The 14,594-nt window shown below is 47.3% G+C and overlaps 2 protein-coding genes across 2 annotated transcripts; both read left to right on the top strand.

The window, feature by feature from the left end:
* The first annotated feature begins 2,279 nt into the window (after window positions 1-2,279).
* Window positions 2,280-3,074, top strand: LOC137815573 (uncharacterized). Its single transcript, XM_068618688.1, has one exon. The coding sequence runs from the start codon at window positions 2,280-2,282 to the stop codon at window positions 3,072-3,074; it is 795 nt and encodes a 264-aa protein (XP_068474789.1).
* An 852-nt stretch (window positions 3,075-3,926) lies between these two features.
* On the top strand, window positions 3,927-4,304 carry LOC137815572 (uncharacterized). Its single transcript, XM_068618687.1, has one exon. The coding sequence runs from the start codon at window positions 3,927-3,929 to the stop codon at window positions 4,302-4,304; it is 378 nt and encodes a 125-aa protein (XP_068474788.1).
* Window positions 4,305-14,594: the final 10,290 nt, after the last annotated feature.

Raw genomic sequence — 14,594 nt, 5'->3', positions numbered from 1 at the left:
CGTCTCTTCTACGGTGATACCAGAGGAGGACAAGCACACGAGATGCCGATCCACGGAAAAGTGCACACCATCTCTAGTGGCTTCTCAAGAGGAGGATGCACTGCCTCTCAGCGTAAGAGGTATGTGCAATCAGTTAATTCGGTAGCTGAGGAAGGTTTGGATGACCCGCGGGAGTTAGACCATGTGTTTACCAAGGCTGACCTACGTTATGTCGTCCCACATGATAATGACCCCCTAGTTATTTCGGTCGTCACCGCTGGGAGGAGGGTGCACCGAGTTCTCGTGGACCAGGGCAGTTCCGCAGACGTAATGTTCTGGTCCACCTTTAACAAGCTGTAGTTGTCCCCTGACCTGCTGAGGCCATACACTGGATGTTTGTATGGGTTCGCAGGGGACCAGGTGGAGTTACGTGGCTACCTAGAGCTAAGGACGACGTTTACAGATGGAACGACGTCACGTACCGAGAGCATCCGATACCTAGTTGTGAACGCCAATTTAGCCTACAACATTTTGTTGGAAAGGCCTGCGTTGAATAGGCTAAGGGCAGTGGCCTCCACACGCCACATGAAGATGAAGTTGCCAGATCTTAGTGGCCGGGTGATCGTGATCAAGTCAGATCAGGAGGAGGCCCGGAAATGCTACGAGAATAGCTTAAAAATGAAGAGGGGAGTGATCATGGTGATGGAACGCCCGCCCATTTCAGATAGGCCTTTGGAGGTAGAACCTCTAGAGGAGGCGATGCCCGCGGGGGAGACGCCTGGCGAGGCTGTACCCGCGGAGGAAATGCCCAGGGAAGCCGCACCCTTAGAAGAAGCGCATGGGGAGGCCTCGCCCATGGAAGAAGTATCCGAGGAGGCCTCGCCTATGGAGGAAGCATCCGAGGAGGCTTCGGCTTCAAAGGAAGCGACAGATGAGGTGACGCCTCGAAGAGAAGGCCGCAGAAGTTAGTCTCGTGCTGAGAGCGCTCGGGATAGGCGACCTGAGCCAGTTGAAAATGTGGTTAAGAGGCAGATTGGTGGTAAGATCTTCAAGTTGGGGCGACTGCTGAGTCAAGAAGAGCAGGACGAAGTGGCGACGGTAATCTAGCGCCACCAGGATGCATTCGCATGGTCCGCCTCGGACATGCTAGGCATCGACCCAGATTTTTTTGTGCCACCATCTCACCATGGACGCCAAGGTTTGCCCTGTACGACAGAGGAGGAGGAAGTTAAACGAAGAGAGGCGCCTTGTCGTAAAGGAAGAAACAAAGAAGTTGTTGAGTGCCGGACACATCAGAGAAATCCAGTACCCTAAGTGGCTAGCCAATGTCGTCTTAGTGAAGAAGGCAAATGGGAAGTGGAGAATGTGCGTCGACTCACAGATTTAAACAAGGCGTGCCCCAAAGATTCGTATCCACTGCCCAGCATCGACGCGTTGGTGGACAGCGCCTCGGGCTGCAAGATGCTGAGCTTTTTGGATGCATTCTCGGGGTACAATCAGATCAAGATGCATCCACGCGATGAAAGCAAAACGGTGTTCATGACCGAGACGTGTAACTACTGCTACAAGGTCATGTCGCTTGGGCTAAAGAACGCAGGCGCCACCTACCAGAGACTGATGGATAGGATCCTCGCACCTATGCTGGGTAGAAATGTGCAGGCCTATGTTGATGACATGGTGGTGACCTCCAAGGAGAGAGGGCAACACACAACTGACTTGGAGGAGTTATTCGCCACAATAGCTAAATACCGCCTCAAGCTGAACCCGGAGAAATGCATTTTTGAGGTCGAGGCGGGAAGTTCTTGGGATTTATGCTCACTGAGCGGGGAATAGAGGCGAACCCCGACAAGTGTGCAGCAATCATCGTCATGCGAAGCCCAGCCTCGGTGAAGGAAGTGCAGCAGTTGATGGGGCGCATGGCGGCTTTGTCAAGGTTCGTATCTGCTGGTGGAGACAAAGGCCACCCATATTTTCAGTGCCTGAAAAGGAACAGCCGTTTCGTGTGGACAGAAGAATGCGAGACAGCTTTCCTCAAGCTAAAGGAATACCTGGCAACACCACCCGTGCTGTGCAAGCCGCGGGCAGGCGAGCCCCTCTTGTTGTACTTCGGAGTGACGGAGTGGGCCATCAACTCTATGCTGGTTCAAGAGCAGGATCAGGTGCAGAGGCCTATATACTTCGTGAGCAAGGCCTTGCAGGGCCCGGAGACGAGATATCAAGCACTAGAGAAGGCGGCTCTGGTGGTGGTGTTTTCAGCCTAGAGGCTCTGTCACTATTTTCATAGTTTTACGGTGGTGGTGATGACGGACCTCCCGGTCCAGAAGGTGTTGCAGAAGCCAGATGTCACAGGGAGGATGGTTCGCTGGGCGGTAGAGTTGTCTGAGTTCGATATTCAGTACGAGCCCAGAGGATCCATCAAAGGGCAGGTTTATGCAGACTTCGTTGCAGAGTTTTCACCGGGAGCCGCCCCTCAGGAAGTGGAGCGAGATTCACAGTGGATGCTTTCAGTGGATGGATCCTCCAATCAACAGGGAAGTGGTGCTGGGATAGTCTTGGAAGGGCCCAACGGGGTGTTGATTGAGCAAGCCCTGCGGTTCGCTTTCAAGGTAAGCAATAACCAGGCAGAGTACGAAACTTTGATTGCCGGAATGCTCTTAGCCAAGGAGATGGGCACGCAAAGCCTCTTGGCAAAGAGTGACTCGCAGCTGGTCACGGGGCAGGTGACCGGGGAGTATCAAGCAAAGGACCCGCAGATGGCGGCGTATCTGAGGTATGTCCAAGTATTGAAGGGAGATTTCGCTGCGTTTGAGTTGGTGCATGTCCCGAGAGAGCAAAATGCCTGTGCTGACCTGCTCGCCAAGCTGGCCAGCTCAGGCAAGGGGGGAAGGCAGAGGACAGTCATCCAGGAGACCCTCAAGACACCGCGAAAGTTTGTGGCAGATAATAGGGTGGACGTCCTCCATATCAGAAGGACTAGGGGAAAGTCGAGGAGCCACCGGTCTTTGATTCAGGACACCGCGAGGGTGCCCAGTGTTAGTGTTTATGCGACCTCGCCCAAAGAGGAGGGTCGTGTACAGGTGTGCGTTTTGGAGTAGGGGGACACATGGATGACGCCCTATAGGCGATACATTGCAGATGGGATCCTCCCAGCAGAGCCTGGAGAGGGCAAGAGGATAAAGAGAAGCTCCACAAGGTACATTCTCATCGATGGAGCGCTATTTAGGCATAGGTTCACGCACCCGATTCTGACATGTGTGAGCTGCAACGAGTGCACGAGGATAATGTCAGAACTCCAAGAAGGGATCTGTGGAAGCCATGTAGGGGGGAGGTCGTTGGCATCCAAGGTGATCTGTGCAGGGTTCTACTGGCCATCAGTAAGGAAGGATTGCGTGAGGTATGCTCAACGTTGCAAGCAGTGCCAAATGCACGCTGACTGGCACAAGGCGCCTCCAGAAGAGCTGAGGTCGATTTATAGCCCGTGGCCTTTCCACACATGGGGAATCGACATTTTGGGGCCCTTCCCTTTGGCGATAAGGCATATGAAGTACTTGATAGTCGCCATCGAGTACTTCACGAATAGAAGCAGAGCCAGTGGCGCAGATCACTGCACACAAGGTACAACACTTCGTGTGGAAGAATATTGTATGCCGTTTCGGTGTACCGAGGCGTCTCGTCTCAGATAATGGTACCCAGTTTGCCAGCCTGCAAATAGGTAAGTTGTGTTCAGAAGTAGGCATCAAGCAGGTGTTCGCATCTGTCGAACACCCACAGACGAACGGACAGGTGGAGTCCGTGAATAGAATTTTGTTGAGAGGGTTGAAAAGGAGGCTTGAGAAAGCCAAGGGAGTGTGGGCATAAGGAGTACCAAGGATCGTGTGGGCTTACCACACCACGCCCAGTCTTCCACTATGGAGACGTCGGTCAGCCTAGTGTACGGGTCGGACGCCATGATCCCAGTGGATATTCATGAGAGCTCGCCTCGTTTCCAAATCTTTGTGGCAGAGGAGTCCAATAAGGAGAGAATGGTGAACTTAGACCTGTTGGACGAAGCCAGAGAAGAGGCGAGACTAAAGGCTGAAGCTATGAAGAGAAGGGTGGAGCATCAGTACAGTTCTAAGGTGAAGCCGCAGCAGTTCCAAGTAGCTGACCTGGTCATGCGAAAGGCTCATCCATATGAGTTGGAGAACAAGTTGTCTCCCAAGTGGACTGGGCCCTTTAGAGTAACCGAGGCTAGGGGGAACGGTTCGTACAAGCTTGAGACTCTGGAGGGAGGCCCCATTCCACGCACCTGGAACACAGCCAATTTGAAGTTTTACTTTAGTTAAAGAACATTATGTAGTACACAGTTTTTAAAGGGGACACTCTTTTTCCCTTTCGGGGGTTTTTTAATGAGGTCACCCAAGTAAAAATGCAGTTCAAGTATACATTGTCTCATTTTCCTTTTCTTGTAATGTAAGGAAACGCTAGAGGGAAAGGGCGCGGTTCATTAAGAGACGAACCCGCCACCATGGTGTGTAGACACCTCAGCAGGAGGGACGTGGATATCTCCTCTGGGCGTGGACACCAAGTGCGCAAACGAACTTGGACGTGTCGCCACCCCAAAGGGAGTGGCCGAAGCGCACTCCTCGGGCGTGGGCGTCAAGTTTGAAAGGTACGTATAGCAAAGTTAAAATCGGGGCGTTTAGTCCCTAGGCAGGGGTTAACGGATTCTTCGGGATGCCCCCTCCCCAGGTGAGAAAGGCTAGCCCCGGTATCTAATGCCTCGACACCTTGCAAGGAAGTGGCGGGGGGTGTTTCCTTCGAGTGTGGGCATCAGGCAGTAAGGAAGTTTGGAGCAGTGGAGAGCAGTGGAGAGCTAGGCGACTCTGGTGTAGATACACACCATGTAGGAGAAGCGCCATCCTTCGGGAAACCTTCTCCTTAAGCGTAATCACCAAAGTCCCTGGTCATCTTGGTGTTTAGACACACCGGGGACGATACGGTACTGCTTTCAGCATGCCTCTCCTCGAGCGTGGGCACCAAGAACACTGATCGCCTTGGTGTTTTAAGACACAACGAGGACGAAACGGCGCTGCCCTCGGGCAGGCCTCTCCTCAGGCGTGGGCACCAAGTGCGCAAAGATAAGGGCTAGTAGCCTTGGTGTTTAGACACCCCGAGGACGATATGGTACTGCTGTAGCAGGCCTCTCCTCGGGCGTTTGGTGCAACTTTGTCCCAAGTGTTTAGACACGCTGAGGACGAAACGACCTTGCGTTCAGCAGGTCTCTCCTTGAGCGTGGACACCCAGTGCAGGTAAGCAGGCTTCGGCCAAGATAAGCCCTCCTCGCCCTCGAGCGATGTCGAGGCCACAGAAGAGCTAAGCCCTCCCTCACCCTCGAGCGATGTCGAGGCCATGGAAGAGATGAGCCCTCCTTCACCTTCAAACAATGATGAGACCAGTAACACATTCGGTGGTTAGTGCCTCAGGGCCCACAAAGGGTGAGTCAAAGTTATTAAGAGTTAAAGAGGCAGAAGGAATTCGAAGTGCAAAAGGAGAGCGTAGACCAAAGCAGGAAGAGGCGACGGTAAATAAAGCATGAACACAAGTTATCGAAAGCAGTAAAGAAGAAAAGAATACACAAGAGTATGAAGTCAGAATAATCAATTATATTCAAGTACGCAGAAGAAAGTATTTACAAGAGTTATAGAATTACAAAGAGAGGTTAATCGTCATGAGCTTCTAAAGGCACGATTTTGCCTTCTACTATTTCGTTGAAGGGGCTGCAGCTAGAGACGTCGATCCCCGGGTTCGCGCAAGCCGCTTGGGCAACGGCCTCAGCAAACCCATCGGCAAACGCACCCGCGACGTCTTGGACCAGCTCTTCCTCCGCTTTTTTGAAGTGTTCAGCTTGGGAGGCCAGCTCCTGATCTTTGGCCGCAAAAGCTTTGACCAACTCTGCCCGCAGCTCGGCTTCAAGCAAGTCAAAGGCCATGACCATAGCCTCAAGCAGGTCACAAGCCTTGGTCTTAGCCTCAAGTGCTGCCTCCGCCGCTCCCAGCTTCAGCTCTAGATCAACGCAGTGGTCTTCGAGTTTCTTTTGTTGAGCCTTGGAAGTTTCAACGGCGTCTTTGAGATCCACAATCTGCACACAAAGAGGCACGACCTGCCCCAGAAGTTCGGCATGGGCTTGCCCCGCTTCGTGTAGTCTTTTGCTAGCGGCCTCTTTGGCCTTCTGAGCCTCCTTCAAAGAGTCCTTGTAGGCCTCCTCTTGGCGCTCATAGCGACGCTTCTCCTCCTTCAGGGAGGCACACTCTTTTTCAAAAGCTTGAAGTGCAAAAAGCTCACTAGCCTTGGCCCTGGCCTGATCACGCCAAGAGTTGGCACAGGCAAGGAGTTCATGCCCTCCTTCTTAACTTCCTCAGATTGGCCCCTTGGAGACACCCTGTGAAGGTAACCCCTCAGCATTTCTTGGACTGGTTGTGGAAGCTCTGGGGCTGGTGCAGGAGTGGTTTAAGCAGGTTTAGACTCGACCCCACCCCCCAAAGCCAGTTGTTGCGGAGGTGAGGTGGCGCTTGGAGGGTGCTCCCTTAGTGATTCGGCACCATGGTTGGAAGCGGAAGTGGAGGTGACGACCTTGGTGGTTTTTCTCCTATTGAAGACTTACCCTTCAGCAGAGTCCCCTTCGTCGTCTGAAGGCACCACCACCACCCCTTTGCCTTTGACCAGGGGGGCTGGTGCTGCGGCAGTCTCGGCCAAGGCGAGGGGCATGGCCGCTATGGGAGGTGGAGATTTTGGGGTGCGAGTTGGAGAAGGAAGAGTTTGTGGAGGTGCTGTATGAGATGAATCTTGGGGGCGAGAGGTTGGGGAAGTGGGAGCAGGTTCGGAGGTTGGGTGTGTGGAGTCCCCAGCTCCCTTGGGCGCAGCTTCGCCCTTGGTTTTCAAAGCTTGCTAGCCTTTTGTTCCTGTCCATTTTAGAATCTGCACCAAGAAAGCAAACAGAGCAAGGGTTAGGCACAAGCTAAGCTAAAACATGAAGCAAATAGATAACTCACATGCAAGCAAGAGTGAAAACGAACAGAAGCAGAAATCAAAACTGATAAATGGGGAGTGGTTCTCGTACTAATATATCTGGTGAGGGCCTCAGCATCGTATTCACGAGCTATCAGTTCTGCAGTATCGAGGACCCCCATGCTAGCCAAAACTTGGCAGACCTCTCGATCAGTTGAGGGCAGTTCATCCAAGGTCTTGGGCTTGGTCAGCTTCACCTCCTTCACCCAGTACAAGGGGAAGCCATCTAGTGCAGAGTGGTCGTGTTCAGTACAACCCAGTTTGAAGAATTTGCCTCTCCATCCCTTGTAGGATTGCTGGAACAGGGATAGAAGGACTCTCCCAGCAATACCGTTGAAGCTCACCCATAGACTCTTCCCTTGCTTCTTAACCTCGAAGAACTGGAGGAAGATGTCCACGGAGGGGGGTTGACCGAAGTACCCGCACAATATCCCGAATGCTTTGACAAACGCCCAGCTATTGGGGTGTAGCTGGGCTGGGGCGACATTGATCTCGGTGAGAAGCTCCCTCTCGAACCCAGAAAAGGCAAACGCATTCCTATGCGTTTGAACACAGTTTGGTAGAAGAAAAAGAAGGGTACCCAGTTGTTCGACCTCTCGTCCATGTAGACAGGTTCGCCTGGGGTGCAGGGGCGCACAGATATGTACGCATCATGGCTCCAATCAAAGGCGTCGAACTGGTAGACGTTTGGGTCGCCTGCGTGGTCCCTTCAATCCTTCATGGAGGTTAAGCTTGAGCACTCAGAGAGCAAGTCATCAGGGGCCCAAGAGTATAGGGCTCTGTAGTTGACCCGTGGAGGTGGAGGGTTGGAAATCGTTTTAGTGCACACCATGAAGGAAACTGAAGAATGAAGAAGAGTAAAGGTTTAGCAAATGGGGGTTAGGGCGAAAAAGTGGAAGAAACCCTAGAAAAACCCTACCCACGCGAGAGATTGAGAAGAGGGGGGATGAAGAAATGAGGAAGAAAAAGTGCGAATGCGAGGGAAATAAACAGACCCAGGCAGTTATATAAATACAAAAAGCCAAGGGGAAGAGCCATCGAAGGAGAAAAATCATACCTTTGAATGATCGGGTTGATGAAGGTTTGAGGTGTGAAGAGAGAGCGCAGAGAAAGCTTCGAGAAGATTAACAGTGTTGAGAAATGCGAAAGTAACTGAAGATCACGATTTTGAAAGACTTAACGTAAACTTGAGGACCGCAAGAGGCGTTAAGTGCTGGCCGTGCGATTGGGCCACGTGTCAAGAGGTTAAAGCGTGACTTAAGGTGTCACATCACCAGCGCAGAAAGTGTCACGTCATCAGCTCAGAGAATGTCATGTCATCAGAACGCCACGTGGACGATAGGGCAAGGCCTTAGTCTTTTCGCTGAAAACAGTTGTCAGCTCAAGACTGAGGGGCTTGTGTACCGACCCGTCCTTGGGCGTTGACCAAGGTCAAAGTCAAACGCACGGTGGGACCCACCAAGGGGGGCCCAAGGAGGAAAGTCAGTGTGTTGACTGCTTTGGGCGTCGCCAGGCATGGGTGTCGCCAGGTTTGGGCGTCGACAGGTTGAAGTGTCTTCCACCCTAAAGGCACGACTCGTTATTCTGAGAGTATGTTTTGGCACGGATGGTGAAACCCCCCGATACCCACAGGTAGGGAAGACTGTGGAGGGGGCGTCCAGCGAGAGGCCATGGTACGGACGAGGAAGGTGGCTTCAAGGCCATAGTAATAAGGGAAAGAGAAAGGTGGCTTCAAGGCCATATCCCCAGTACCAGTAGGGAGTAACCTGACTCGTGAAGTACCCACGCCACCTCTGGAGAATCCCTGGGATAGATACGACCCGGGAGAGGGCCACGCCCAGGGGTAATCCATGTGTCTGGTACGAGAGGAAGGCCGATACACTCGCATGGTGAGTGACTAAAGGCTGGGGCGCATGAGTTGGCACCCAGGTAGTCACCCCTTGCGCCAGATGCACTTCGAGGAAGGAAGACTTACACGCTGGGATTTCCCTAAGTTGGGTTACAGCATTGTAAGGCCTTCCACGTGGAGTTGCGATTAAGTCAGAAAGGCCACGTGGCAGTAAGCACTGAAACCCAAGGTATATAAGCTTCTCTGAAAGCTTAGTGAGGTACGCTTTACGCCTTTTACACACACTCTAATCATTTGCATGCTTACTCACTGTACGCACGAGTGATTGGAGAGAGAAAACTTAGTTACAATTCAGTTACGCGCCTTCAGAGCTTCACAGTTACGGTGCTCCGATACGGAGGTGTTTGGTGTTTTCTGCTTGCTGACTTGATCGTCGGAGTGCAAACGGCCGCGAGGGTGCCCTTTGTTCTCTCTGTTTCAGGTACTCACGGCGGTGTAGGGTGAAGATCTGGAACCAATTCGAAGGTGTCCTTGTTACGCGAGTTGCAGCTACGCACGAAGCACGTTCTGGTCAACCGGCAGGAATAATACTGCTCAAAACATAATAGCTTCTGCACTAGATACTAATGAGTTTTTGCACTAGATACTAATGAGTTTTTCAAGGTATCAAAATGCAAAACTGCTAAAGAGATGTGGGACGCACTCAAGGCTGCTCATGGAAACAATGAACCAAAGGAGGCAAGGTTAAAGAGTCAAGCGAGAAGGAAAAGAAGGCAAAACAAGAAAAGCCTCAACCTCTGCTTCATGGCCAGAAAGGAAGATGACTCAAGTAGTGTATGTTCATCTAACTCCTCAAACTCTGAAAATTACAATCAATTGCTTCAAGCCTTTCAAGAAACACATGAAGAAGCCAACCGATTGGCCCTCTTGAACAATCAGTTCAAGGGAATGAATAACTGGCTTGAAAACAGAGTTAAATCATTGGAAGAGGAATTAGAAAATTCAAAAACAGATTTTGAAAACCTTGAAATTGTTTACAAAAGCTCCTCTTGCAAGTGTGATACTCTTGTTTGTGAAAATTTCGAAAATCTTGAAAAGAAGGTCCACTATCTTGTTAAAACTGTGGATAAGCTTTCTAAAGGTCAATCCAACTTTGAGAATGTCTTGACATCTCAAAATTGTGTTTTTGGAAAAGCTGGATTGGGTTTTAACCCACAAAACAAACAAGATAGATTTTCAAAATCATTTTCGAAAATGTCAGAAAAACAACCGATTGGACCGTCGAAACAACTGATTATTACATGCTTCTATTGCATGAAAAGAGGCCATTCTGTGAGGTTCTGTAAAATCGGAAAATATGTTGTTCCTAGGGGCTTTATGAAGTGGATTCCTAAGTGCAGTAAAGGTTCAATTGATGAATGTAAACCAAATAGGACCCACATTCATAAGGGGACCAAATCTTTGTACTTGAAAATCTTCTTTGTAGGAAAACTTGGAGGAGAGCAAGAAACAATGGTACTTGGACAGTGGATGCTCCAAGCACATGATTGGGGACAAATCAAAGTTCCTGAGCATCTCCTTTAAGCAAGAAGGGCATGTCACCTATGGGGACAACAACAAGGGAAGGATTCTTGGGAGAGGATCCATAGGAGACAAAGACATCTTGGTCATCCATGATGTGCTCTATGTAGAAGGTCTAAAGCACAACCTGCTAAGCATTAGCCAACTATGTGACAAGGGATATCAAGTGATGTTCAAAACAAATACATGTGACATCTGTCTACCCAACACCAAAGAGGTAATGTTGGTAGGTAAGAGAATCAATAATGTGTATCTTCTAGATATCTCTTCACCATGTTCAATTGGTTATCTTCTATCCAAGCAAGATGAATCTTGGCTTTGGCATAGAAGAATTGCTCATATCCACATGAATCACTTGAACAATTTAATTTCAAGGGATCTTGTGATTGGGCTACCAAAGCTCAAGTTTGAGAGGGACCATATCTGTGAAGCTTGCCAAAAAGGGAAACAAGTGAAAAGTTCTTTTAAAATAAAAAATGTTGTTTCTTCTTTAAAACTCCTTGAGCTTCTTCACATGGATCTTTTTGGACCATCAAAAACTATGAGCCTTGGTGGAAATTACTATGCTCTTGTTATTGTTGATGACTTTTCTAGGTTTACTTGGACTCTCTTCTTGGAATCATAGAGTGATGCCTTTTCTGCATTCAAGAAGTTAGAAAGAAGGTTGCAAAATACAAAGAACAACATAGGCTCTATTAGAAGTGATCATGGAGGAGAATTCCAAAATGAGAAGTTCAGCAAGTTCTGTGAAAAGATGGGGATTCTGCATAATTTCTCTGCTCCAAGAACTCCACAACAGAATGGAGTGGTAGATGTTGAAGCTGGAGGAAGCTTCTTCCCTACCAAGGCTTGATGTGTGTTTGATGAAGAAAATAGCTTGAGTGCTTTGAAGATTGTAATAGGTTTTAGATTCAGTTGTAATTAGGCTTGTAATTGTGTAAGGTTGCCTTTTGCTGTATAACCCATCCTAGATGCCTAACCAAGTCTAGATCAAGCACATGATGTGGTTAAATGGTTTTTGAAAAGCTTTTAAAAGTGCTCTTAAAAGATTTAAATCAGTACAAAAAATAAATCTGTTTTATGGAGAAAGAATCGGTTTATTTCTTCTCTGTTAAAAGGCTTTTCTAAAATTCTGTTAGGGCACCACAGGTAAAGCTTAGTTAGTTATTTCAGTTAAAGCTGAGCTGGCCTGTTTGCTATATTTTAATCTGTTTCACTGAGAAAGAACAGGTTTATTCTTTGGTGAGTTGAAAGGTTTTTCACAAGTTAGTTAGAGCACCAAAGGTAACACTCAGACAGTTATTTCAGTTAGCTGAGTTGGCGGTTTTCACAAAATAAATCTGTTAAGTTAAAAAATGAATCTGTTGTTTTCATAACTGCTTTTCAACTGTTTTTTGAAAAGAGGTTAGAAACTGTTTTCTATATAAAGAAAAGTCTCTCTCACATGAAAAGGTGCTGAGCAATTACATTTTTGACAGAGATCAAACAATTTCCATGTGAGAAGAAGGATTGAAAGATTTTTGAAAGGTTTTCCAAAGAGATTTTCAAGTGTGCTTGTTCTAGGAAACCTTTGATCTTGGTGAAGGTGCTGGTGCAGTTCTGCAGCAAATTGAACTACTGTTTTGAGTTCTTGCATCTTCTTTTCAGGTGTAATCTTTCCTTTATTCTGTTTTGTAAAGGTGTAAGTGTTAGTCACTCCTTGATAGGGTTTCTTGGAGTGCAAGGTGTGCTGAAATAGGGTTTTTCAGCATTGATTGTGTTGTTCTTGTAGTGTTCAAGAACTGCTGTGTTTGTAAGTAATTGGTACTGTTTTTAGTGGATTCCACCTTGGGGTAAGGTGAGATTAGACGTAGCTCTGTATGAGTGAATCAGTATAAAAACTTGTATGCCTTTTCTTCTCATCCCTGCACTCATTTCTGGTTTTGCTTAATTCTGTCAAGAACGAAATCTGTTCTTTTGAAATTAAATCTGTTAATTCTGGGTTTAAATAAGAACTGTTCTTCCTGATTTGTTAAAGCTTTCTAATCTCAAACGAGGCAGTTGTATATGCTGTTTTAATTGATTTGAAAAACAAATTGTCTATTCATTAAAACCTGAGAAAGATTCATTCTCATTAAAACCTTGTGTTGAATGAAGTTGATTGATTTCTTGGCATAGCTGTATTCTTCATACTCATAAAATCAAATTAATCTGATTCTGTTATAACTCTCTGTTGATTACAATTTTAATTTGAACAAAGTCAAATTGTGCTAGACTGCTCTGAAGAATCAATCTGTTTCATGTAAAATCAATCTGTTCTTTTTGTCTCTGGTATACTAAAAATTGTGTGTTCTTGCGAAAATTTTATAAGCTCAATTCACCCCTCCCCTCTTGAACTTAGACACTAATAGACCCAACAGTAGAGAGGAAGAACAGGTCTCTTGAAGAGCTAGCAAGGACAATGCTTAGTGAATCATCTCTTCCTAAGTACTTTTGGGCTGATGCAGTGAGCACTTCTTGTTATGTGATGAATAGGGTGCTTATTAGGCCTATTCTGAAGAAGACTCCATATGAACTCTTCAATGGAAGGAAGCCTAACATCAATCATCTCAAAGTTTTTGGTTGTAGCTGTTTCGTTCTCAACAATGGAAAGGAAAACTTGGGGAAGTTTGATGAGAAAGCGGATCTTGACATCTTCATAGGGTATTCTCTCACAAGTCATGCATACAGATTCTACAACAAGAGGTTGATGACTGTAGAAGAATCAGTTCATGTTATCTTTGATGAGGTAGATCAAAGAAACATCCAAATCCCGAAGACCAGTGTTGAAGAGGATGAACAGAGCATCAGTTTGGAGAAACTGGAAATCTGTGCAGAAAAACAACCGGTTGATTCGCACAAACAACCGATTGAAATTCTGCAACTGAGTGAGCTGCCCAAAGAGTGGAGGATTCCTAGAGATCTGTCAGTGGAAAACATCATAGGGCAAATAAAGGAAGGTGTCTCCACACGTAGCTCCATCTCAAACTTCTGCAGGCACACAACTTTCGTCTCACAAATTGAATCAAAGTCAATTGATGAAGCTCTCAAGGTTGAGAAGTGGGTTGAAGCTATGCATGAAGAGTTGAATCAGTTTGCAAGGGACGAAGAATGGTTTCTTGTCCCTATAACAGCTGAGATGAACATTATAGGTTCGAAGTGGGTGTTCAGGAACAAGTTGGATGAAGATGGGGTGATCCAAGAAACAAAGCAAGGTTAGTTGCCAAAGGCTACAATCAAGAGGAGGGCATAGATTATGGTGAAACCTTTGCCCCTGTTGCAAAGTTGGAGGTTGTGAGGCTGCTGCTGGCTTTTGCTTGTATGAGTGGTTTCAAACTCTTCCAAATGGATGTCAAGAGTGCCTTCTTGAATGGCTACATCAATGAGGAAGTGTATGTGGATCAACCACCGGGCTTTGAAGATCATCAACATCCCAACCATGTCTTCAAGTTGAAGAAGGCTTTGTATGGACTGAAGCAAGCTCCAAGGCAGTGGTATGAGAGGCTTAGCAACTTTCTGCTATCTCATGGTTATGAAAGAGGAATGGTAGACAAGACTCTCTTCATCAAAAAGTCAAATTCAGAAATAATTCTTGTGCGAATCTATGTTGATGACATCATCTTTGGTGTTACACAAGATAGTTTGTGTGAAGAATTTGTGGCTGCAATGAAAGGTGAGTTTGAAATGTCTATGATAGGAGAATTGTCCTTCTTTCTTGGATTGCAGGTTAAGCAAATAAAGGATGGGATCTTTCTATGTCAATCAAAGTATTGCAAGGAGATTCTCAAGAAATTTGAAATGGAGAGTTGCAAAGAAGCAAGCACTCCAATGTCATCAAGTTGCTACATGGATGTTGATGCTGCTGGAAAGGGTGTAGATCAAACCAAATACAGAGGATTGATTGGCTCTTTGCTATATCTAACAGCTAGTAGGTCGGACATCATGTTTGCGGTGTGTCTATGTGCAAGATATCAAGCAAATCCTAAAGAGTCACACTTCAAAGCTGCAAAAAGAATTCTGAAATATCTCAAAGGAACATCAATTGTTGGGTTATGGTATCCTTCTCACTCTCCAATTCATTTAATTGGTTATTCAGATTCTGACTTTGCAGGTTGCAAAA

This window comes from Phaseolus vulgaris, chromosome 1, assembly GCF_000499845.2.
Source record: "Phaseolus vulgaris cultivar G19833 chromosome 1, P. vulgaris v2.0, whole genome shotgun sequence".
NCBI classification, from domain to species: domain Eukaryota; kingdom Viridiplantae; phylum Streptophyta; class Magnoliopsida; order Fabales; family Fabaceae; genus Phaseolus; species Phaseolus vulgaris.
Note: the sequence above shows the minus strand (reverse complement) of the source record. Positions and strands in the feature narration are given on the sequence as shown.